This window comes from Engystomops pustulosus, chromosome 6, assembly GCF_040894005.1.
Source record: "Engystomops pustulosus chromosome 6, aEngPut4.maternal, whole genome shotgun sequence".
In the NCBI taxonomy this organism is placed as follows: domain Eukaryota; kingdom Metazoa; phylum Chordata; class Amphibia; order Anura; family Leptodactylidae; genus Engystomops; species Engystomops pustulosus.
In genome coordinates this window covers 86,088,702-86,113,161 of record NC_092416.1, presented here as the reverse complement: position 1 = coordinate 86,113,161, position 24,460 = coordinate 86,088,702, and the positions used below count along the sequence as shown (strand labels likewise).

The following is a 24,460-nucleotide window of genomic DNA, read 5'->3' as shown; positions in this document are numbered from 1 at the left end:
AGGTACTTTGATAACTTTATAGAACACAAATGTTGATCAATGGAGATTACATTATTTCAGAAAAAAAAAAATCACATGATCATACATTTGTTCTCTAGTATAAGTTGTAGAGGAGTTCTAAGCTGAGGTCAGCATCACTCCACCATAACTCTGGTATTACTTACACTAGGCATCTTTTACAAAGTTCTTGTCACATTTGTAACCAGGGTAAATTAGACATACCATGAATATCATTCAGCCAGTTATTTTTCTTTTCTTGCGTATACAGTTTATTGCAAATTTGTGTAGCTTTATAACATGGCACAGTCAGATTTTTACAGTTCCAGTAAAAAATGTTACCCCTAGTGGAGGATGTGAAGAGTATGCATGTCATAGCAATATATTTGGTTACTGTTCCTTAAAGGGGTTTGCCCATGAAAGAAAGTTCCACTTTGAATCCCCTAATGATGTATAAAGAAAGATCATTTTTAACCCCCTTACTTTATAATTTTAGGGCTCATGCAAGACCAATGTGGCCATACATACGTTCCTCCCATAAACAGCTATGCCGCACAGGCTCGGTGCAGTGAGCATCACAAGCATGCGTGCTGCTAAAATTTTCTATGGAGGGGCAGGGGCAAGCAGCGCTCACCCCCTCCTCTCCTGCGCGCTGTCGTGCCGTAGCCAGCTAGTGTGCATGAGCCCCTATTCACTTTTATTGCTGTTTAGCTCCTGCAACTCAGTAATGGTCAGTGTAAAATCCCAGAGTGGGGGCTGGGACTCTTAAGACACTTCATGATTCCTCTGCGCTATAAGATGCTGTGAGCTGACAATGTACTTAAGATTATTAGGGTACAGGGTTTATCTACACTTTTGATTAGCTTCTGAACATTCTAGAAGTATATGATCTATTTGTGAAAGATTATGAGATGATATAAAGCACAATGGCACTCTCAGCTCTGCTATCTCACCTATAATACACAGTCAGCTCTGCTATAAAGACCTTATTCGTCTGTAGCTTGTAGTAAGTCTCTGCACGCTGCTTGCTTGCAGGAAGTGCCTGCATCTTAGCTTGTCTTGTAAAGCAGGGGAGAGGGCCAAGAGGCAGAGAGCACCGCAGTATGCAGAAAAGAAAAGCGATTCATAAGAATCTGACCATAGTCAGAAGATTTACCGTCGTAAACCGAAATTAACAATCAGGACTGACAGTGACAGGTTGGACTTATATCTGTGAAATGCTGTATTTTTTGTTAAGAACAGTGAATTAGAGAGCGTGTTATTTTGTTATCCTGAGTATATTTAAGAATGTAGTCTTCTTGGGAATACCCTTTAATGGTTTCCCATCACTATTAGCTGAGAGACCAAATATTTTTTTCTGTAAATAATCAAGATATGCACACAATGAAGAGGTTTCCAACATTTTTTTTATTGAAGGTTGTGGGGAGCACTTTAAAAATTCTTAACATAAAAGCTTCATGGAATATAAGTATTTTACTGCAAATCTTGTGGCTGCTTTGACCTAATTTCTGGAAGAAATTTCTGGAAAAACTGATAAACTCAAGACAGTACTTTTTTTTTTTTTTTAGCATAAATGGGGTAGATTAATGAAAATTTGGCGATAAACATGCGTACCAGGTCAGAGCTCCAGGCCTCTTGTACACAAGTGTGCAGATTCTTAGGCGTGACAAACAGAAGCTTTCTTCTGTTTTCCACATCCATTTTTCACAAATGTGCATAAAACTATAGTCCATAAGTGATCAGTGATAAACAGTTCTGACTAGAAGTCCTAGTTTTTAAGGTATTGGGTGCATGGTCCATTGAAATTACAGTCAGGGACAATGATACGTTCGAGTTCAAAATTTAAAGGAAAAATCTTTTAAAATGTTGTGAAGAACTGGTATTTGTAGGATCATTTTACTGCTAGGTCTTTGACAGCATAGACCTGACCTGGGTCATGGTACACAAAGACATATCCACCATGTATGCTGAGAACCACAAAAGCCACAAGTGAGCACTGATGCTGTGTCAGTGGACAAAGCAAATTTAAGGATCACTCTGAAGTACAAGTGGATGCATACTACCAGGCAATCACTTGCTTACCTCACTATACTGCATCCAAGGATTGGGGTGCCAATAGATACTGCAGCTAGAGACTTAATCTGTTACTCATCCCATTGATATGATAGACCTGAAGAAGTACCAAATATGAAAGAGCAAAAACTGAGTGGAAGCCCACTAGCTGCAGCCACTCAATTTAGTTGTTTATATTTGGTTTCACGCTTAAAGACACTGCATAAAGGGCCATGCTGCTTCAAGACCTCACTACTAGTGTACTAAAGGTCCTTGGGGAAGTAGGGGGCAACTATACTATAACTGATGGTATTCCAACCCTACAATGTCCCAACATTACTGTTAGAGTTGGTACTTCAATGATGAAGCAGCACAGTTACATATCTAGAAAGGGATTACTAGATCTGTACCAGAAGAGATGCTGTATACATGATATACTCCTCACTTACAGAGACACTAATCCACTGTGTATACGGATGGAATGCTCTGCCATGATGACAACAGAAAAGGCGATTCTCCAGGGTAATAACCTACTTAATTTCCCAGTCTTTTACTTTATCTTTTTGTTTGTTTTTAAGTTTGTTTTCTGAAAACAAGAAGCCCAATTCCCAATGTGAGAGATTTACCCAGCGATCGATTGCACATCCCTTGACTTTGAATTTCAGGAGAACAGAGGGATAGAGAGAAGACGCTCAGATGGAGGCGACGGATCCTAGTTTTCCTGCCGCATTCTCCTCTTATGGGTCTCTAATCTTTAGGGATGGACTTGCTGAACCGGATGTTCCTGGGAAGGCACAGAATCTTTCTTGTCCTGTTGGCCCGGTTCTCCTGGAGGACCTTCTCCTGGTTGGACATCTGATCTCTGGTGGGCTTCCTCTTGTTTCACTGTTAAAACGGATAACACAATGATGAGGGGAAGCAAACTATATAGCCAACACTTATGTTGCAGGACAAATTATTGCCTATACCATCTTATTGCCTATACCATCTGAAGATAAAAGGGGTATTCGCCATATCATTTTATGTTCAGAGATCTGGAAAATTAAGGACATACCACCCCACTGCAGCCTCTTCAGTTTTTCTTCGCATAGCTATGCTCAGATATCCACCATTTCCAAATCCCAGTATAGTCAGGTAAGCAGGGTGCCAGTGTGAAAGGAAGACACTTTGGCTCCTTAATTCTCAAGATTAGGTTCCTCATCATTGTAGAGTGCTGGCATATCCTTTCTGTATACCATCACTTTACATTATGAGAATACCCATTTAAAGGGGGTTGTCCAATTTCAGCACAATAATGTATAGTTTGTACAATGAAACATTATGCAATTTTCAAGTATGCTTTCTGCATCAACTCCTAACTAGATTCCTTTTTTTATCTGCTTGCTGTCATTCAACAGGAAGCTTCACTATTTACTTCCAGTAGATAGAAATCTAATAATAAATAATAAAATTGCTTCCGTCTGACAGCCAGAGAAACGGTCCTGCTGTGCACGCTGATTGGTGTGATCAAATTACTGTATATACTTGAGTATAAGCCAAGGCCCCTAATTTTACTGAATGTATTGACTCAAGTATAAGCCTAGGGTGGGAAATGCATTGTCCTTCAACCACCTCCTTATTCATTAAATGCCCTGCAGCAGCCCCCTTATTCATTAAATGCCCTGCAGCAGCCCCTTGGTATATAAAACAATAAACTTACATACTTACCTTCAGATGTTCCCCATGGCTCATCTTCCTCCTTCTCTTAACTTCTAACATAGCGGGCAGACACATCCATGCGCTCTGGCTGCCGAGGCACACTTTATCGTCAGCATCAGCGAAGCCGCCACATCATAGCGTATGCTGGTGGGTAGATCGCATGTATATACGGTATATATGTGCTTATGAATATTTGTTGTCTTTTCTCTCTTGGTTGGTGTGTGTAATGAGAATTCAGATGTGAGATTGATCTGAGGAGGGGAGGATCAATATCACAGATTTACAATAAAGGAATGACATGTTCTTACCATGTTCAGCTGCTCCCTCGGGTACTTGAGCCTGGAACTTCAGTTCCCCATTGGGTCCAGCAGCAGCAGCAGCTGGTTCAGCCTGCTGGGATTTCTGTTGCTCCATTTGAATTACAGCCTAAAAAGGAAGAGAATTTTTTATTTTAAAAAATTATTGTTCAAAATAAACAATACCCATTGACCCATATTACAAATCTCACTCCCCATTTCCTTCACAAAGAAACGTTAAAAGTCATTTAATATATTGTCCTGTTACGCTCAATCTATACCAATCCAGTTTTTACAGGTGCAGGCAATGAATGTGTCGCTCTCCTCCACACTTATCCAGCTCCCTCCCCACTTCCTATCATGTGCATTGAGCAGGTATGAGAATGAGGGGGATGGCGTGAAGTAGAGAAAGAATACATAAGGAGACACAAGCACAGGCTGTAGTTTCCCTACCCCCGGGAATCACTACACACTGCTGACAGGGAGTACTGTAAAATAAACTTTGGACAATAACTGCCTCAAAAGTCAATCTTTTTGATGTCAACCCCCATGTTGGTAACATGGCCTAAGGTTCAACATCATAGTGAAGCCCACAGATCATTTCCATATGGTCCCCTGATCATATGTGCTGTATGAAAGAGATATCCCAGAAGACAAATAAAAGTGCTATGAGGGATAATGGGCCAGTAACTTCATTTCCTGGAGGAGTTTATAGTAGCTATCGTGGATGGCTATATGGATATGTTGGTAGAGCTGATCGGCATAAAGTACACAAAATAAATTTTAAAAAAAACCCCTGTAAGAAAATCATCTAGGTGGGCATCTCCATAGATAATAAAGGCTCTGTTTGGTATACAGCTGACTTACAGATGACCTCTAGTTACAAACGGACCTCTGGATTTTGGTAATTTACTGTACTTCAGTCTTAGGCTACAATAAACAGCTGTAACAGTTATCACAGGAGTCTGCAATCAAGATTTATTGTTTATCCTGGTTCTTATGACAATCCAACATTTTTAACTCCTTAACGCTCTGCGCCGTAGCTCTACGGCGCAGAGGTATAAGGGATGTATGAAGAGGGCTCACGGGCTGAGTCCTCTTCATACAAAGGTGGGGGTTTTTGCAAAATGCATAAAACCCCCACCGCTAATAACCGCGGTCGGTGCAAGCACCGATCGCGGCTATTAACCCCCCCGTTGCCGCCGGCAAAATCGCCGGCGGCATTTAAAAGACGGCGGCGCGCGGGCGCCGCCATCTTTTTTTCGATCGCCACGCCCCCGAACGTCATCGGGGGGCGGCGATCGGTTGCCATGGTAGCCTCGTGTCTTCTTTTGACACGAGGCTATCTGGCAGCTGCAGATTCGTTACAATGAGCCAGTGGCTCATTGTAATGAATGTGCTGCAAAAATGCCATATATTGCAATACAGAAGTATTGCAGTATATGGTAGCAGCGATCTGACCATCTAGGGTTAATGTACCCTAGATGGTCTAAAAGATAGTGAAAAAAAAAAGAAAAAAAAAAAAGTTTAAAAAATAAAAAAAATTAATAAAATATTAAAAGTTCAAATCACCCCCCTTTCCCTAGAACGGATATAAAACATAATAAACAGTAAAAATCACAAACATATTAGGTATCGCCGCGTCCCAAAATGCCCGATCTATCAAAATATAAAAACGGTTACGGCCGGCGGTGACCTCCGAGACGGGAAATGGCGCCCAAATGTCCGAAATGCGACTTTTACACCTTTTTACATAACATAAAAAATGAAATAAAAAATGATCAAAATATCGCACAGACCTCAAAATGGAAGCAATGAAAACGTCACCTCATTTCGCAAAAAATGACACCTCACACATCTCTGTGCGCCAAAGTATGAAAAAGTTATTAGCGTCAGAAGATGGCAAAAATTTTTTTTTCTTTTTTGTACACATTCGTTTAATTTTTGAAAATGTATGAAAACACAATAAAACCTATATAAATTTGGTATCACCGCGATCGCACCGAACCAAAGAATAAAGTAGGCGTGTTATTTGGAGCGAAGAGTGAAAGTCGTAAAAACTGAGCCCACAAGAACGTGACGCACGTGACGTTTTTTTTCAATTTTTCCACATTTGGAATTTTTTTTCAGCTACGCAGTACACGGCATGTTAAAATAAATAACATCACGGGAAAGTAAAATTTGTTACGCACAAAATAAGCCCTCACACAGGTCTCTACACGGAAAAATGAAAAAGTTATGGATTTTTGAAGTTGGAGAGCGAGAAATCGGCCGAAAAACCCTGCGTCCTTAAGGGGTTAAAATCCAATTGTCACAGAGACCAAAAAAATTTTGACTGGGGTTACAATATTAAAGTATACGGTTCCGACTTACATACAAACTCAACTTAAGAACAAACCTACAGACCCTATCTTGTATGTAACCCGGGGACTGCCTGTACAGTATTTACCTGTTGGTATTCTTTCTTCTGAGCATCCAGCTCTAGCTGTCTCTGCTGTAGGACTTCATGCTCTCTACGGAGCTCCTCTGCACGCTGATTCAAGGCAGTTTCCTGGGCAGCCAGATCCTGCTCAAATATACGCAGCTCCTCTTCAGTGTAAATCTGGGATTCATCCACAGTCTGAAACAAAGAAGTATGGTCAGTGGAGAACATTTTTGTTGGGTTGCTTTTTAATACACAGAGTTAGCATAGGGATAGATAATTTGAGCGACAGCGTTCAGACAGCAGGAGAGGAGCTCTCCCCTTTAGATCAGCGTAGAGCCAAAACCATAGCACGGAGAAATATTGGACATGTCCTATATTTTTACATGCACAGTCGTCGTGATGCGTCTAAATACAACACGTCTTCACCGCACTGTGTACAAGTGCAACAGGTATCAATGGTGACAGATATCTGGTCCTGCATAAAAATATAATAACAGGAATCAGCAGGCCATTGCTGTCCCTACAACTCTGCATCTGGTGTAACAATATCCACTTGCACATTGTATGAGGGGGATAAATAAACCAACGGGACCACCCTCATTACATATATCCTGAACATACAGTTTACTGTAGGCATTACCCATTTTATTCATGAATTATATAAATACTCAGCGCATCAATAGTCATGATAAAACCTGGGTTTTGACACATTCTTTTAATTATCTGATATAAAAGTTTAACACGCTCATCACAGTTACATCTTTCCCGTTTCCTTGCACCCCCTCCTCCCCATGAAGTAATGTTCTAAATAGGTGGTGTACACCTCAAGCATAAGACCTTTGTCTAATTACACCACAGTAGAAAACTTTGATAAGCATGTTACCCTTTCCAGTTGCTGGGATTCTCCAATTTATTTCCGCAATTTCTATTTCAATTATAAAGAATAGAAAGAGATTCCTCACCTCCCATCCCCCTTCCTCATTAAACTCCTTCCTTTCTGTAGATTTCAGGAATTCTTCCAGTGTCACCAAACGGTCATGATTTGTGTCCACCTAAGAGGGAAAACAGGCTTTGCATTAGGAAGCAACATGGATGCAAGACTGTCACTACAAACAGGGGATCCCAGATCATCACTGTGATGGGTGGAGTTCAGAATTCTTATCATTTAACCTGGGGATAGGTGACAAGCTAATGCTTTTAAAAGCTACAAAACCTAAAATCCTAGACTTCTATAGAGAGAAGGATGTGATGAGGGGCACTACACAGCGATTTTCACAGGGATCCATTCATCAGTGTTTTAGCATATGCAATGCTGCTTTAAGATGTCAGCCATTTGTAGAAATAAGTGTGGTGCTCTAGCTCGAATGGCAAGTCCATAAAGGTACAAACTGTGGTTCAAGATAGAAAGAAAAAATAGAGCTGGCACTCACCAATAAAAATCAATTCTTTATTCATTTAATAAATGAATTGAATAAAGAATTGATTTTTATTGGTGAGTGCCAGCTATATTTTTTCTTTCTATCTTGAACCCTAAAATCCTAGACTGTGCGCTGGCTGGATTTTAAGGACTGACGGGACTCGGTGCATTATATATCAATACAATGCATAGTATGTGATGGCGAACCTTTTAGAGAACGAGTGCCCAAACTACGACCATAATCCACTTATTTACTGTGAAGTGCCAATGTGTCATTTTAAGCAGTAACTTATTGTTACCTGTTCTTCCACATCTTTCAATTGGCCACCAATACAGTTGAAAGAAAGAGGGTCGCTCTGTAGATGAAGAATGGTGGGTCTAGCAGGAAGACCTCCAAAGATGACGGGGTTCTGTCAACACCACCTCACTTTTCCTGCAGTTCCAAACAGCCAATGAAGTGTTGCTTTAAAATAGCGCTGAGAGCAGCATTCCTTAAGTTGCCTGGGACCACAGGAAGATTTGGTGGATTTGGTCTAGGGGACTCTGTCCTGGGGTGATGGCCTGAGTGCTCACCCGTGCCATAGGTTTGTCACCACTGGTCTAGTAAGTCAGCGGCTGACTACGGCCATCTGAAAGAGCTCTTAACTGGGTGACAACCCGATCATTTTATTATTAGGGTTAACCAGGAAACAAACTGAATTGTCTAAAGCACTCAACCCCTTCTAGGCCTTTAAGAAGGTGCAGTAATGTTTTAAAGGTTAATACATTTTTAAGGAAACAAAAAAAAAAAAATTTCTAAACAATTTCCCATTTACATTCTGCTCTGTGAGGTGAAAAGCCCCAAGACTACAAAGACAGTTGAGAGATTTGGGATCTTATAGAAGGATGTAACATAAAGAGGACTGCATGACTGCATCAGTTTTTCGATTGGTAAAACAGATTTAGGCTACATTCACATGATGTATTCCCGCCGTACCCCATCCCTTACGGGCACATATAAAACTTCCATACATTTTTCATGACATGCTCTCTCATCCGCAGCCTCTCTTCCTCCATCTCTGTCATGTCATCTTCTTCATTCTTCGGGTCATAGACTTTCTCCAGCTAAAAATCACAATGCAAAAATTATTGACTTCACTTATACAGTGCTCAGTAAGGACCGTCATATAATTTGGTTATAATCTACTCCAAGTGCATTCTAACAGGATTTCATGACATGAGAGAAAAAAAAAAAAGGTACTGGGGAAGATGTCTCAATCTGTCTACGCCAGAATACTGAATTATATTGCACATGAAATGAAATTTTTAGGCAGTTTTGTGGCCTTTCAGGAAATGACCTGTAAGAAAGTTCAATCAGTAGAGTGGGTCGCAAAGTAGGACTCTCCAGTTTTATACCGCACCAGATTAATCATCCAGCATCAGACACAAGGATTAATCTGGGGCAGCAGAGAATTGTCGATTAATACATCTCCTCCAGTGTGTTTGGACCTTTCAGTATACACATCACAATTGTCTGGGCCTGTAGCTGGTATTACAAGTGACTCATGCTTAAAATCTATATTTGGATTTATTTATGGGGGGGGGGGGGGGGGGGAGACAATTTACCTCCTTTGTAAACAGTGCTTCCAGCTCTTGCTCATCCAGAACACCATCCCCATTGGTATCTAAAACACAGATATGAAAGGAATATGGGATCTGACATATAGGAGAGGAATTTGTCATGTGCACACTTTACATGCCAGAGGAGAGAATAAAAGGGATGCAGCATTTTTTATATTAAGAAATTACCATGTAATTTGAAGAAGGTTTTTGGATTAAAGTCATTGGGGTCCAGGCCATCTGTCTCCTGCCAGACTTCCTTTAGTTGATCTTTACTTCCCTAGTGAAAAAGATTGACTAGTTTATACACAGTGAAGAAAGGGACTGCTGTTCACACATTGACATGATCTCCTTTGTATCAGTAACAAACCAGAGCTCCTTTCTATTCTAGGGCACAACTTTTCTGTTCTTCAGTTTTGGGCCTCTTTCCCATGTGGGAGTTTGAAGTGTTCAACTCAACCTTAGGGAACTCTGAGGGATGTTTTTGATCACTTGGGCATTTAACAAGGTAAAGCAGAACAAACCTGAGAGGTAGAAAATGACATCATGATGCTTAAAGGGAACCTGTCAGCAGAAATTGACCAAATAAGCCACTACCAGTATGTTGCCAAGCAGCTGGACACCTTCAAGATCGGGTTTCTTTCATTATCTAGTGTGGTGGAATCATCCAGAAAATTAAATATGAATTGAGATGTGAGTTGGTTGTATAAAGGTCAAGGAGGCGGAGATTTTCACACTCTCTTCCTCAGAAAGCCCCTTCACTGTATTTTATCCTGCTGCATCCAGAGACATCACTAAACCTATCTCCTGAAGTCAAATGCATGATCACAGAGGAGGAGACATTCAGAGTTCCACCCCTTGACTTCAGTGTAACTCTCCGCCTCCTTGACTTAATACAACCAAAGTCAATTTTCTGGATGAGATCACCACACTGGACCAAGAAAGCATCAAAAACGCAGTTGACAATATACTGGTAGAGGTTTGTCAGGCCAACTGATGATGACAGGTTCCCTTTAAAGTTATTTCACACCAGGGTGTCACCGATACCAGAATGTGTATACAATACCCAGAGAAGTATTGCGATATTCGATATCGCTACAATACTTTCAAGAAAAGAAAAAAAGTGTTATCTGAATGTTTAGGGTGCGGTCATATTAAGGTCCTTTTTTTTCACAGCATGCGTTATTTTGTCTCGTATGTGTAGAGTTTTTTTTCTTCAAATTTTGCTAGGCAACCAACTGGGAGGGGCAAGAAGTAGAATAGAAACTCATCAGCTTTTTTAGAAAATGTGTAAAAAAACGGATGGCGTAATGTGAATGTGAAACTTTCATATCTTGGAACAAGTCCTTTAATAAAAACTACTTAGACAGACATACAAGACATACAACAATAAACAGAAAATAAACGCCACTTACTGGTACATTAACCTTAGGGTGTTCCCTGTGCTTTCTCTTCATCTCTTCGTAGTGTGCTTCTTCCATTCTCCGTTTATCTTCATCCAGGGACTTAAGATATTCCCGTCTCTCATGTTCTTTCATCATCTCATAGCGTTTAAACTCTTCATGACGAGCAGCATCATAGTTCTCTAGATCCTTGGTGGCCTAAGGAAAGTAATTATGGAATGTATCACAATTTATTACCAGTTTAGGATGGAGCCATACAGCCATTACCATTATCCAAACCTTTAACGCCATTTCCCTATACCCGTCATTATTAATATGCAGCGCATATGCAGTAAATAAGGTTGGAAAAACATGCAGTTCCACCAACCCACAAAATTCAACAGACGTTTTGTTCCCATAATATATTGCATTTTTGTTCTGAAGAAAGGCATCCAGGCCTCTCTTGAACATGTACATAGAGTCCGCCATAACAACCTCCTGCGGCAGAGAGTTCCACAGTCTCACTGCTCTTACAGTAAAGAACCTTTGTCTATGTTGATGGTAGAACAACCTCTCCACTAGGCGTAGAAGATGGCTCTGTCCTGGCCACAGGCCTAGGTCTAAAAAGATCTGTAAAAAGATCTTATGCATTATTATCCTGCCCCTGCTTGCATTAGGCTCCTACTCCCTTTTTCCAGCACATAATAAAGTGTGGAGGTCAAGATTAAAAGACAAGCTTTATTTTATAAAAACCTTTCCATCCCTACACTTCGCATCTTAAAAGATGTTTAATAAACCGGTCAGATATATCAGGTCTAGATACCTTACTATTTAACTTACAGCCTGAATGAGCAACTCCAAATCCCGGGCTTCAAATGTATGTTGGTTCTGAGGGTCCAAATGCTCAAACTGTTTCAGCAAAGCAAGGTGGTCAATCTGCACATCTAAGAAAGATAAATCACAGATAGAGATATAGATATATATTATACAGATTTGCCACAGCATTTTTCTTTTCTGCAAAATATGGGGTTGACAGCTCCGTACACCTCTCATTTTGTGAACATTGGGAATAGAAGTCAGCCATCCATTGGAAGTACAGTAAATATCTGATCTTGATATCACATTGTTAATCACAATCTTATAAAGTGTGATAAATGGCCTTTTTTTCTCTGCCATCAATGAAATGTTGTAATGTAGGATTCCAATACTGTGAAAAAAAAAAGTGTAACACCACATACCAGGCTAGTGTACCCCTCACCACCGTTCTACTCACTTTCCTCCATGGTTGCGTCCATTTTTGCCTTAATCAGCATCCGTAGCCTGGACACCTCCTGCCTCTTCAGTTCATCTAGCTTTGTCCTTACATTATGGCTTACAAAATCGAGCTCCTTGCTGAGCTTACCATTCTAAAGAGAGAAAATAACAGAGTATAACTTGGCATTATGCAATCTGATTTGGTTTACCTGGGTATAAGAGGGTCTTAGGAATATGATAAAAATCTGACATTTACCATTCCCACATCTTTCTGCAGATACTAATTTTAAGTCTAAGGCACATCACCGATGTGCGAGTTTGATATGCTCAACTGAATTGACATGGCGAGTTCAGTTAATGTTGCACGGGCATGTTGTATGCATCAAACTCACTCATGAGCAATAGACTAGCCTTTCACATTAGACGAAATTGCCTTCCTTAATGAACATTCAGCATTGCATGTAAAATATATGACCGAGACAAGATCTTCACAGTTTACTTATCTAGTGAACAGGAAACAAGTAATATTTACAGGGCTCCCCTTATCTTTACTGATAAGTTTCTGAGTAACCAACTCCTTAATCTTTGAAGAATTATTATGTTTCTTTGTAAATTTTTAAAAAAGTACTTTGCTCTTCCATGTAGCCAAAGACAACAGGGTGAAAAGCAAACACATGGTACAAAGGTAGTCTCGGAGCACACACGACTGACCAGTCTTCTCTCAGTTACCTTGATGTCGTCTGCATTGGCGGCCTGAAGCTTCTCACGGAAATGGTTGTCCGTTTCCAATTCATTAATTATCTCTCGTAGGTAGCGATCATAGTGCAGGCCTGTATCCTATGGTGTTACATGAAATTATAAATAAACCAATGCTGCTTATTTTACTCTAGATCAATAACAATTTTAGAAGATTTTTCGTGTGATTACACTAGTATGGGACCATCCAATCAACATTGCTCAGAACAATCCCACCAATATCCATAGGGTAATGGCATCTGTCTTGTTCAGCTTAATGCCAGCCACGGTATACAGACCTCAAACCTTTAGTTCTTAGAGCTGCTGAAGTGCCCCTCTAGTGATGCTAAGAATTCAATGATTTCAGAATATGAGCACAAGTTTAGGCCACACAAAGACCAAGATTTAATACCCACACATATTTATTTAAATCACAATTAGCCTGGATTGGCATCAACTGGCTATTTATGTCTACATTTCCAGGAGAAATAGCTGAGACATGGAGTGATGCATGGCTTCCCAGATATGTTAATCCGTTTTTACTATGCCGGACAGGTTAAGAGAAAAAAAAAACAAAAAAACATGTCCCCTTAAAAGAACATTGCGATAAAGCTAGCAAACACTGCACTACATAGCCTCCAAACAGTGGACCTAGCTTACAGCGGTCTGTTATATTCATGAGGGGGGCGGTCCGAGGCGCTGCCCTCTCTGTTACTTATCCCCTGGACTGCCCCTACCATGGGTCCGCCTCCTCGGACCACCCCCCTCATGAATACACTGGACCACTGCAAGCTTGTTCCGGCATTCTGGGGGCTACATAGAAAAACGTAGCAATTTAACACTGCTATTACTGGGGTAGCGCTAGGAGCTGCTTAATTTAGTAAGCAGCTCCTAGAGGGTATTTTTAGGGTGACAGGTCCTCTAACATTTTCACCATGAAAATGATGTGTAATCTGCAGCATGTCAAAGAAATAGTAGACTGCGCTCCACTTGGGTATGATACAATAAAGATGTCCAGTGTATGGAACACATGTTATATGGTGCTGCTGCACGCTAGGCTGCTGTACCCAGTGTATTTAACTTGTGTGCAACAGCACCATACACCATGCGTTCCATACAATGGATGCATAGCACAGTGTGCTGACAAAGACCCATTGGGCCGAAACGTCCTGATACACTCTCCTGTCATATCCAAGTGAAGCACAGTCTATTATTTTTTTAATATTATTGGGGTTGGATCTCAAGACTGTTGCACACCCCTAATGATTTTGATGTGCCCACAGTCTACTTGAAAATGGCAACGTGTCATAGAGCATAGGTGAATAGGTTCTACATAGTGTCCTATATACAGGCAGTATTGTAAGAGAAGAAGGAGCATAGTAGAGTCATTAATGTTGTTAAAGAAAATATTCAATAGCACTTGTCAGAAGGCAGAGCTCACCTTGCTCTACAACATGCTATATCCAATCTGCTCAGCTCCTCCTGCTCTATAACATGCTGCTTGCATATAAGACACCATTTACAATGTGCTCAGCTCATCCATGTTGCCTGAAGTTTACATCGCATTTTCATAGTGACAGCTTCACTTTACGTGGTTATCCAAGTTTAAGAAATAATTAAGGGCCGAGCTTGGGTGGGCTAAAAAAAAACTTCACTTACCTCCTCCGGGACTCCTGAGGTCCCGAACACCACGGTCCTTCTGATTTGTGCACCGGTTTGTTTGCAGGGACGCACAGGGAGCTTCCAGCCGACAGGAACCTCCCATCGGACACCATCTCACAGCACCCTTCAATGCTGAGAGATAGGGAAGGATGGGTGTGGCCGGCCACCTCTCCGACCGGAAGCTCCCTGTGCGCAGATTCTGTGCCCCTGTAAATAAACAGGGGCACAGATCAGACAGACCACGACATGGGACACCCGCAGCGCCGGAGGGGGTAAGTACACTTTGGTTTTGTTTTTGTTATTCTTAAAGGTTATTTCTTAAACTCGGAAAACCCCTTTAAACTGATTTTTTTCTTAGTCAACCAATAAGTTATATCTGCTGCTACAATGAAATGAGTAGTTTTCCCTTTCTATAATTTGCTTATGTTTAGTCTAATTACAGAGCAGAAGGGTTCTCTGTAATCACTAATTAGTCCTGGTTATTACAGAGAGATTGGCATCTGTCTGATAACAGATATTAATTAGCAAATTACTTTATCCTCATATTTGATGAGACTTGTAAATGACACACAGGTTCATCAGAATCCTCCTGTCTCCTTCCTACAGGTCAGACATCCCCTCCTAGAAGTATACCTCATGTGACATAGCAGGACACTTACTGCAGTTTCTGCCGGAGGTTCTGGTTCTTTCTTTGGAGGGGCCCGGTCTATGGGTACAGCCAGACTAAGCCCCAGTAGGAAGCATAGCAGCAGGACATGGATCTTCATCATCACGGTACTGAAAAACAAGAACAATATGAACAATGCGTTATTAACTCCTTACTTAACCATGTCATTTCGTTTTTTTTGTGTTTCCATTTTTCACTGCCTTATGAGGGCTTGTTTTCTGCCCAACCAATTGTTCTTCATAGTGACAGCATTTCATATTCCATGCTGGTTACTGTGAAACCGGAAAAAATTCTAAATCCAATGAAATTGTAGAAAAAAAATAACATTTGTACCAATTTCTTGTGGACACAGTTTTTACAGCTCGCCCTGTGTGCTCCAAACAACACCACTACTTTATTTCTTGGGTCAATACGATCACGGTAATACCAAATTTATGTAGGTTTTATTAGGTTTCAAAACATTTAAAAAAAAAAAATTAAACCCTATAGTACAAAAAATGATTCTTCATATTGCCATATTCTGACACCAATAACTTTTTTATACTTCGGACCTGCGTAAGGGGTCTTTTTTTGCGGGATGTGATGACGTTTTCATTGCTGCAGGTTTGGGCACTGTATAACCTTTTGATTGCTTTTTATTTAATAAAACATTTAATAACATTTGGGCATTATTGCCCGTAGCACTCAGCAGGTGGAGGTGAATGTTACTATACACCTCACATCCTCAGGTGGCTCTTTAATCTCTGTTATGGCATACATCTGATAGAGGCCTGCACAGAATATAATATTTTTTTGCAGCAGCCCCATGTATGTGAAGTCAGATTCTGCCCTATTAAACTAATAGTCCAGTCAGTTAGGGTATGAAATGACTTTTCTAGAATACCCTCTCTTATGTGAAATCTCGCCCATTTTCCTGTTAAAAAAAATCCTAAAAAAAATAAACATAAGTCATGTGAAAATCAAGCCACAGGAGTCCAGAGATGAGTCAAGTTTAGAGGCTGCAGGGAAATGTCACTTTGGACACCCATATCTTGGGTTATATAGTACCTAGAAATTTCATCTTTCAGATCACATCAGGTTTTCTGAGAGCTCCACAACCAGGTGTATGTTTAAAGAAATAGAACTGGAACTTTAACTGTATCTTCGGTTCTTTAGCTCACATAATAACAAGCCTCATGCGATCTTTAAGATATTCTTATCTTTAATAGGACACCATGAGCCTGTTTCAAGGTACTATTGATAGGGGCGTATAGAGAGACACTGACCAGAAGCCTCAAAACTTAACTCATCTCTGCTCACTTCATACCCTACCAGAGGGGACTAGTAGTTAAAGGAACACTCCAGTGATAGCTGATGCATTGAATTATACTTTGTGAAGGGCCTGAAGGGATCACTCTAAGTTCTAGGACAACAATGAAAATAAGTCATGCTTCTGCCTTCAGGCCATGCACCTTGCATTATTCAATTAATTAACTGTGACTGTCACCTGATTTTACCCCATTAAAAGAAGACTCCAGAGTCCCTTTAATCTGGTCGCTTCATAGCTAAATGGTGTGTTATACTTTAAGCAGTGACTTTGTAATATGCACGCACAGTGATAGACTAGGAGTATAATGTAAAAGCTGCCAGGTAAGCAGTGGAGATAGATACCCAGCATATTAGAAGTTGTGGTACGGCTGTAGAAAACTTATGATATATGAACAAGCTAGCGGCGGTCTCCCAGAACAAGCTAGCGGCGGTCTCCCAGAACAAGCTAGCGGCGGTCTCCCAGAACAAGCTAGCGGCGGTCTCCCAGAACAAGCTAGCGGCGGTCTCCCAGAACAAGCTAGCGGCGGCCTCCCAGAACAAGCTAGCGGCGGTCTCCCAGAACAAGCTAGCGGCGGCCTCCCAGAACAAGCTAGCGGCGGCCTCCCAGAACAACAGGGTCTGATACACACGTTCAGCTCTCACCCTAGGGCTCTCTGTGACTTGATGCAGCATTGGAAGACATGCCATTGCTTGACATCTGGAAGGGATGAACATCTCCAGACGACTGATACCTTTATGGGTCAGAACTGTATGATAAGTGTTCTGTGTGTACATCACTGGTTGTGTAATGTCAGTGGTGCAGGCAAGTCCTGCCACGTTTCTGTTCTACACTTTGGTTTCATCATACAGACAGACTATGAGTCATAAAAAATCCAGTATTGCCTTCTTAATGTGAAAGCAATAGAAGGACGCTTACTTCATCTGTTCCAGCATTATAGGCTAAACCAGGACAAGAGTGTGAGGCATAGAGGGAGAGTGTGAACCAGGTCCTATACTACCATAGAGAAAGTAACAGGAAATATTTTAGCAAATGTTTTCCATTGAATATAAAGGTATCATGATCCCAGATGCTGGATTCAGTGTACTCTTCCAAGCCTTATCATATTTTGGTTTGAATCCCCCTACGTATACATGGTAATTGAGTACCTTAATCATGAGGCCATTCTCTGCACAGGCAGTTCCTACATTTAATCAGTCAATGGGGCAGTGCCATTAGTTACAACCTTGGATTTAATGTATTATCACCTGCAGCATGGTGATACAGGCAGTCCCCGGGTTACATACAAGATAGGGTCTGGAGGTTTGTTCTTAAGTTGAATTTGTATGTAAGTCGAAACTGTATATTTTATAATGGAATTTCTAGACAATTTTTTTTCTTTTGCCCCAGTGACAATTGGAGTTTCAAAAATTTTGGTGTAATTGGACCAAGAATTATGAATAAAGCTTCATTACAGACACCTTACAGCAGATCATTGCAGTCTGGGACTATAGTAAAGCATCCAGAGAGCTTCACCAGAGGTCACAGTGGGCAGAGGGGTCCGTCTGTAACTATGGGTTGTCTGTAAGTCGGGTGTCCTTAAGGGTGAAGACACACATGGCGTTTTTGGGCCGTTTTTACTAAGTGCGTTTTCAGATAGTTAAAAACGCATGCTTTAAAAAACGCATCCGTTTTTGTCCGTTTTTCCGAAATTGCGCAATGAAAAACGGACAAAAACGCATGCGTTTTCAAAAAACGCATGCGTTTTTAAAAAACGGATGCGTTTTTTAACGCATGCGTTTTTAACGATCTGAAAACGCACTTAGTAAAAACGGCCCAAAAACGGCCCAAAAACGCCATGTGTGTCTTCACCCTAAGTAGGGGACCGCCTGTATACCTATAACATAACTCCTCTATATAAAGTCAGAAAATAATCATAACAGGTAGTGTGATAATATTTTGTTTTAAGTAATCACCCTCTTTACGTCAGGTTCCAGAGCCATACAACTAAGGGCGATGCCACACATGGCGTTTTGAACCCGTTTTTAAGCAGTCTATCCAGTTCTAATTAAGATAATTGGTAAAACCTGTCAAAAACCGCATGCAGTTTTTAACGAACTGCTTTAAAATGGACCAAAAACGGGTTCAAAACCCCATGTGTGGCATCACCCTAAATGTTAAAAACACAAGATCACGGTATTTCACGGATCAAACGCTGACCTGGAGACAAGACTTCAAGCATCATAGTTAAATACGATACAAGGAGCCACCACACGGCCTTTAGACAACAATGTCATACTGAAAACATGATTACAGTTAGTTCAATGTTCCATGGGAAAGCAGGAAATCCTTGGATCATAAATAACTGATACTTGTAGTCATGTCATTGGAATAGTGTTCAGTCCTAGAAAGCTGACCAACGCGTAGGGTGGTGGCAGACGTGGCGTTTTGAACCCGTTTTTAGTGATGCGTTTTCAGTCCGTTAGAAAAAGGAAGAGTTTTTGGAAACACAAGTGTTTTTGTTCGTTTTAAGTTAAGATAATAGACTAAAAACGGGTTCAAAACGCCACAGGTGCCACCACCCACAGTCTGGCATTCACAGACTTAGGCCGGTGCCACACGTAGCGCTTTGTCTGCGTTTGAAAACGCAAACAAAGCCGCGCCTACCGGGGAAACGCCTGCGACCAGGAACAAGTCACCGGTGTTTTGCATTACATTAACGCGAAACACTGGCGGCACGTTCCCGATGGCAGGCGTTTCCAGGTAGGCGCGGCTTTGTCTGCATTTGAAAACACCGGCCTTAGGGCATGTTCACACGTTCCGCTATCGTCGCGTTCATAACGCGACGCTAGTGCACAGTGGGCGGGGCTTGGGCCGATCGCATATGCATTTCCCGGGAAACGCATGCGATTAATAACCCGATCACATGCGGTTCTCTGGAAACGCATATGCGATCGCCCCAAACTCCACCCCCTGTGCGCTAGCGTCGCGCTATGAACGCGGCGCTAGCGGAACGTGTGAATGCGCCCTCAGGCTGGTGCCACATGCACCGTTTTGTCTGCGCTTGAAAACGCAAACAAAGCCGCACCCACTGGGGCGGCCTGCGGCCCGATCGCATGGGCGTTTCTATGGAAATGCCTGCGATAGGGAATGAGCCGCCGGTGTTTTGCGTTAATTTAATGCAAAACACCGGCGGCTCGTTCCCGATCGCAGGCGTTTCCATAGAAACGCACATGCGATCGGGCTGCGGCCAGCCCCGGTGCATGTGGCACCAGCCTTAGAATTATTATGTGTTCTAAACCTGACTAACCCATTAATACACACCTGAAACAGTTTTGCTTTCTTGCAATCTTAATTGTCCCGAGGAGGACGACCACCAAGAGTGGTCGTAAAGTAGATGATTCACACTAAAAATTTAGCTTGGAGTCTATAATTACAAATGATGGCTCTGTGTGAACATAGATGTTTTCTGTCTCTGAATACAGACAATATGGTCCACATGTATTAAAGTTGTTTGCACCAGTTTTGTGTCTGACTTTGAACTAAAAAGAAACTGCTTGTATGTGTATTTATTAGAGTGGTGGCACACGTGGCGGTTTTAACCCGTTTTTGGGGGGCGTTTTTAAGCAGTCGGCTAAAAAACACATCCGTTTTTGTCCATTTTTCACAATTATCATAATTGGGGAAAACGGAAAGAACTGATGCGTTCAAAAAACGCCCCAAAAATGGATTCAAAATGCCACGTGTGCCACCGGCCTCCGGTGAAGACACACATGGCGTTTTTAGGCCGTTTTTTGTTAGTGCGTTTTCACATCGTTAAAAATGCATGCGTTTTTTGAAAACGCATGCGTTTTTGACCAGTTTGAATTAAGATAATTGGTCAAACCTGTCAAAAACGCATGCGTTTTCAACGATATGAAAACACACTAACTAAAAACGGCCCAAAAACTGCCTAAAAACGCCATGTGAGTCTTCACCCTAAAGTGTCTGCTCCAGTTTTGTGTTACGGCTGCATTGTGTCCGACAAGACATAAAAATGTGCACCTAAAGGGGTGTGTTCGTGCATACTCAGAGTTTGCGCCACAATTCCGCAGCATGTACAAAGTGCACTTAAGCAGTGCAGGGGGCGCCAGATAAATGAAGATCGTGCACCAGTTTTTAAGAATCTGGCACACCCTGCACACTCCATAGTAGGGACTCATAGTACAGACTGCACTAGTTTTGATAAATATGGCCACTGTTTCATCCACTAACAGAAATCGGAGATCGTATGGAAGAGGGACACGATATATAGGAGACAGAAATAGCCTCTGGGCCAAGAAGGATGCACACTGAAGACAATACACAATGTGGCAGGATGTGTGTACAAAGAGAAAACCTGGCTCTAACACAGTAACATGAGAATTGTACATTGCAGTGCTGATCAAATGCCAGGGACGCTATGCACCACATAACTTTATTCCTATCTATTGTCTGTGGCGATGAGGTTTGGGGCTGCTAGGAGCGGCCATCTCCAGCGAGGAGGTGCAGATAGTGCTCCCTACAGACAAGGGAGAGTCTACCCTATAAAAACAGGTGTGTCTAAGCGGAGGCGGAGGGGGTCCCGGTATCATGGGTATTGGGTGTGAAGATGCTATACGTCTGTGTATATGATGCATGTATATATGGTGTGTATATACTTTATCCATATTTTTAAGGGGGTTTTAAGCCCCATTCAGAATTGTGCGATGGGGCCCTGCCTCCCCTTGTTACGCCACTAGCTATGATGGTGGAACTCAAACCCCTCCATGTTATACTATGGAGCTGCTTGGTTACATCCCAGGGTTCGGGAATGGAATACAACATGGCAGACCCCCAGGAAGCGGGGTGATTCATCTCTCAGAGACCAACAACATCTTGTGACATGTCACAATTAGACATGGACTCCCCTTCCACTATAGGGGCTCTAATGAAGTAACAAAAGCCATTTACAAATATTTTTTATTATAGTTCTACACCCTATTCCTGAGTCCAGCACTGTCATTACACTAAGCCACCTCCCCTCCCCCAGTATCATACATAATGTATAGCAATAATGACATGGCTGCTCACCGTCTGACCCTCCTCCCCATCACAGTCTCATCCAAACCGTGCCAAGTGCCATCATGTCACCTAATCACTTCTATTCATACACCCGTACCCCGTCATAACACGGCTCCATCGCCCCAGAAAACACTTACCTCTGCCGCACTTGGCTGCCCGATGCAGGTGAAACGCCTGTGATGCGATCTGTCCAAGTTCCACGACACCCTTCCGGCTGGTGACGTATCAACAACACTGCCAGCCCACCCGAAACACGGCACAGCGTCGCAGGCCTATGACGCCACCGCTTACAGAACATCAGACCACCAAAAACATGGCTACCTGTCGCACATATATGACGTTCCACCCTAAAGCAAGCGTTACTATAGAAACAGCCCACTGTGAACAGGGAGCCTAAAAAAGAAAAAGATAATCTTCACACGAATAAACTTCACACGAATATATATATTTGTATATATCAGTCCGATTGTAATTTACCAGAAACAAACGTTGTAACAAAAATGTTTTCATTTCCTTCAGTTGTATTATGCCTCCACTAGAGGGGGCTGTCCAAGACTGTCTACCAAGGCATATCATTAGAAATCTGTACTATATTCTATCAATGAACCACAATTCACTCTCCCGTGTGTCAAGCAGACCGTCTTCCATGAAACTCAAGAAGGGCAGATTGAAATCTGGGTGAATTTTACTCAAAAGGGCAAGTTGGCTAAAGTCCAGATTTTCACAGTGTAAACATTCTATCTGCAACACCCCTGCCAATACATAGGCAGGCAGCTTGTTGCCAATAGCGCCCTCTCCAGGTCAGGAGCTGTTAGGGTGAGTTGTGAACCCTCTATGAAGGTTCCAGAACCTGGTCATTGTGTAATAGCAGCTGTAGCCTCTGCCTGGAAAGGCAATAGTTAAATGGGTGTAAGATGTTATCCAATTATTTGACTGTATTGTAAGCTGGAGTGTGATTGGAGAGATGCTACCACCTGAGCAGGGGGAGTATAAAACCCCAGTGCAGTGGGAACACATGGTCTTCAGAGTAGTGATGTGAATTCCGGCTCTTAAAGGAAACCTACCACTTGTAGTGGCAGGTTTCCGATGGCAATACCGAGCACCAGCTCAGGGTGAGCTGGTGCCGGAGCTTATTCTAGTTAGTGTTTTAAACCGCGGTATCGCGGTTTAAAACACTTTTTAAACTTTATAGCCGGCGCAGGCAGGTACGCGCTCGGCGCTTACCGTGCACGCGGCTCTCATTCACTTCCTATGTAGCCGCGTGCACGGTAAGCGCCGAGCGTGTACCTGCCTGCGTCGGCTATAACGTTTAAAAAGTGTTTTAAACCGCGATACCGCGGTTTAAAACACTAACTAAAATAAGCTCCGGCACCAGCTCACCCTGAGCTGGTGCCCGGTATTGCCATCGGAAACCTGCCACTACAAGTGGTAGGTTTCCTTTAATGAGCTGGCTCATTAGGCTCCGCTCACCATGAAGAGCTGGCTCTTCTGGCTCCTGAACGTCTCCTTATTAACCCCTAGGCGCACCAGGACGTTATAGTACGTCCCCGGGGCTAGATGCTTAGCGCACGGGGACGTTCTATAACGTCCTGCTTCTGGCACCGGCTCACGAACAGAGCCGGTACCAGAAGCAGCGGCTGTCAGCTGTCTAGTACAGCTGACAGCCTGCGCTAACACCCGCGATCGGAGCCGGCTCCGATCGCGGGTGTTAACCCCTTACACGCCGCGGTCAAACATGACCGCGGCGTGTAAGGGTGTTTGCGCTGTGGATCGGATCCCCCGTGCCGCTTACCGGGGGATCCGATCCACTTCTGGGCAGCTCCGAGGACTGGCATGTGCCCCGGAGCTGCCCGGTCTCCATGGCAGCCAGACCCCTTCCGGGTCTGGCTGTAAACTGTCTGAGCATGCGCAAGCTTGCTCAGACAGTTTACACTGCTCTACAATAAAATAGTATTGTAGAGCAGTGTATTGAACTTAAACCAGTGATCAGAGCATCACTGGTTTAAGTTCAAGTATGTATAAGTAAAAATATGCAAAAACACTTAACACTACACATTATAATAAATAAAAAATAAATACATAAAAATATAAGCCCCTAAAATGTCACTTTCCCATAAAAACACTTAATAAAGTATAAAAAACACAAAAACACAAAAAACCCCGCATATTTGGTATTGCCGCGTCCGTAACAATCTGTATAATCAAACAGAATCGTTACTGGACCCGCACGGTACACGCCGTAGAAAAAAAACCGCAAAAACGTTCCGAAAAAAGATAATTTTTAATTATACCCTATCAAAAAATGCTCTAAAAAGTAATTTAAAAAATGTTATGCACTCCAAAATAAGCCCACTAAAAAGAACAACTCTTCTCGCAAAAAATAAGCCCCTAACCAGATTTGTCAGCCGAAAAATAAAAAAGTTATGCATATGAAAAGATGGTGATGCTAAAATGAACAAGATTTTCTCCAAATTGGTTTTTATTCAGTACAATTGAATAAAATACAAAAAACCCCCACATATTTGGTATCCCTGCGTCCGTAACAATCTGCATAATAAAACAGAATCGTTATTAGATCCGCAAAGTGAACCCCGTAAAAAACAAAACAAAAAAAAGCTCCAGAAAAAAGATCATTTTCAATTAATACCCTATAAAAATGCTCTAAAAAGGGATTTAAAAAATGTTATGCACTCTAAAATAAGACCACTAAAAAGAACAATCCTTCTCGCAAAAAATAAGCCCTTAAACAGATTTGTGAGGCAAAAAATAAAAAAGTTATGCATATGAAAGACGGTGATGCTAAAATTAACAACATTTTTGCCAAATTACTTTTTATGCAGTAGAAATGGGAAAAAAATAAAAAATCTATATAAATGAGGTCTTTTTGTAATCGTGGCGACCCATAGAAT

At 41.9% G+C, this 24,460-nt stretch overlaps 1 protein-coding gene across 1 annotated transcript; it reads right to left on the bottom strand.

The window, feature by feature from the left end:
• Window positions 1-1,502: 1,502 nt before the first annotated feature.
• NUCB1 (nucleobindin 1) lies at window positions 1,503-21,864 on the bottom strand. Its single transcript, XM_072110212.1, has 13 exons — window positions 21,689-21,864; window positions 15,177-15,294; window positions 12,850-12,957; window positions 12,140-12,272; window positions 11,707-11,810; window positions 10,900-11,085; window positions 9,674-9,764; window positions 9,491-9,549; window positions 8,897-8,989; window positions 7,431-7,520; window positions 6,493-6,663; window positions 4,056-4,173; window positions 1,503-2,934 (listed from the first exon to the last, which is right to left on the bottom strand). The coding sequence occupies exons 1-13, from the start codon at window positions 21,847-21,849 to the stop codon at window positions 2,804-2,806; spliced, it is 1,563 nt and encodes a 520-aa protein (XP_071966313.1). The 5' UTR covers window positions 21,850-21,864; the 3' UTR covers window positions 1,503-2,803.
• Window positions 21,865-24,460: the final 2,596 nt, after the last annotated feature.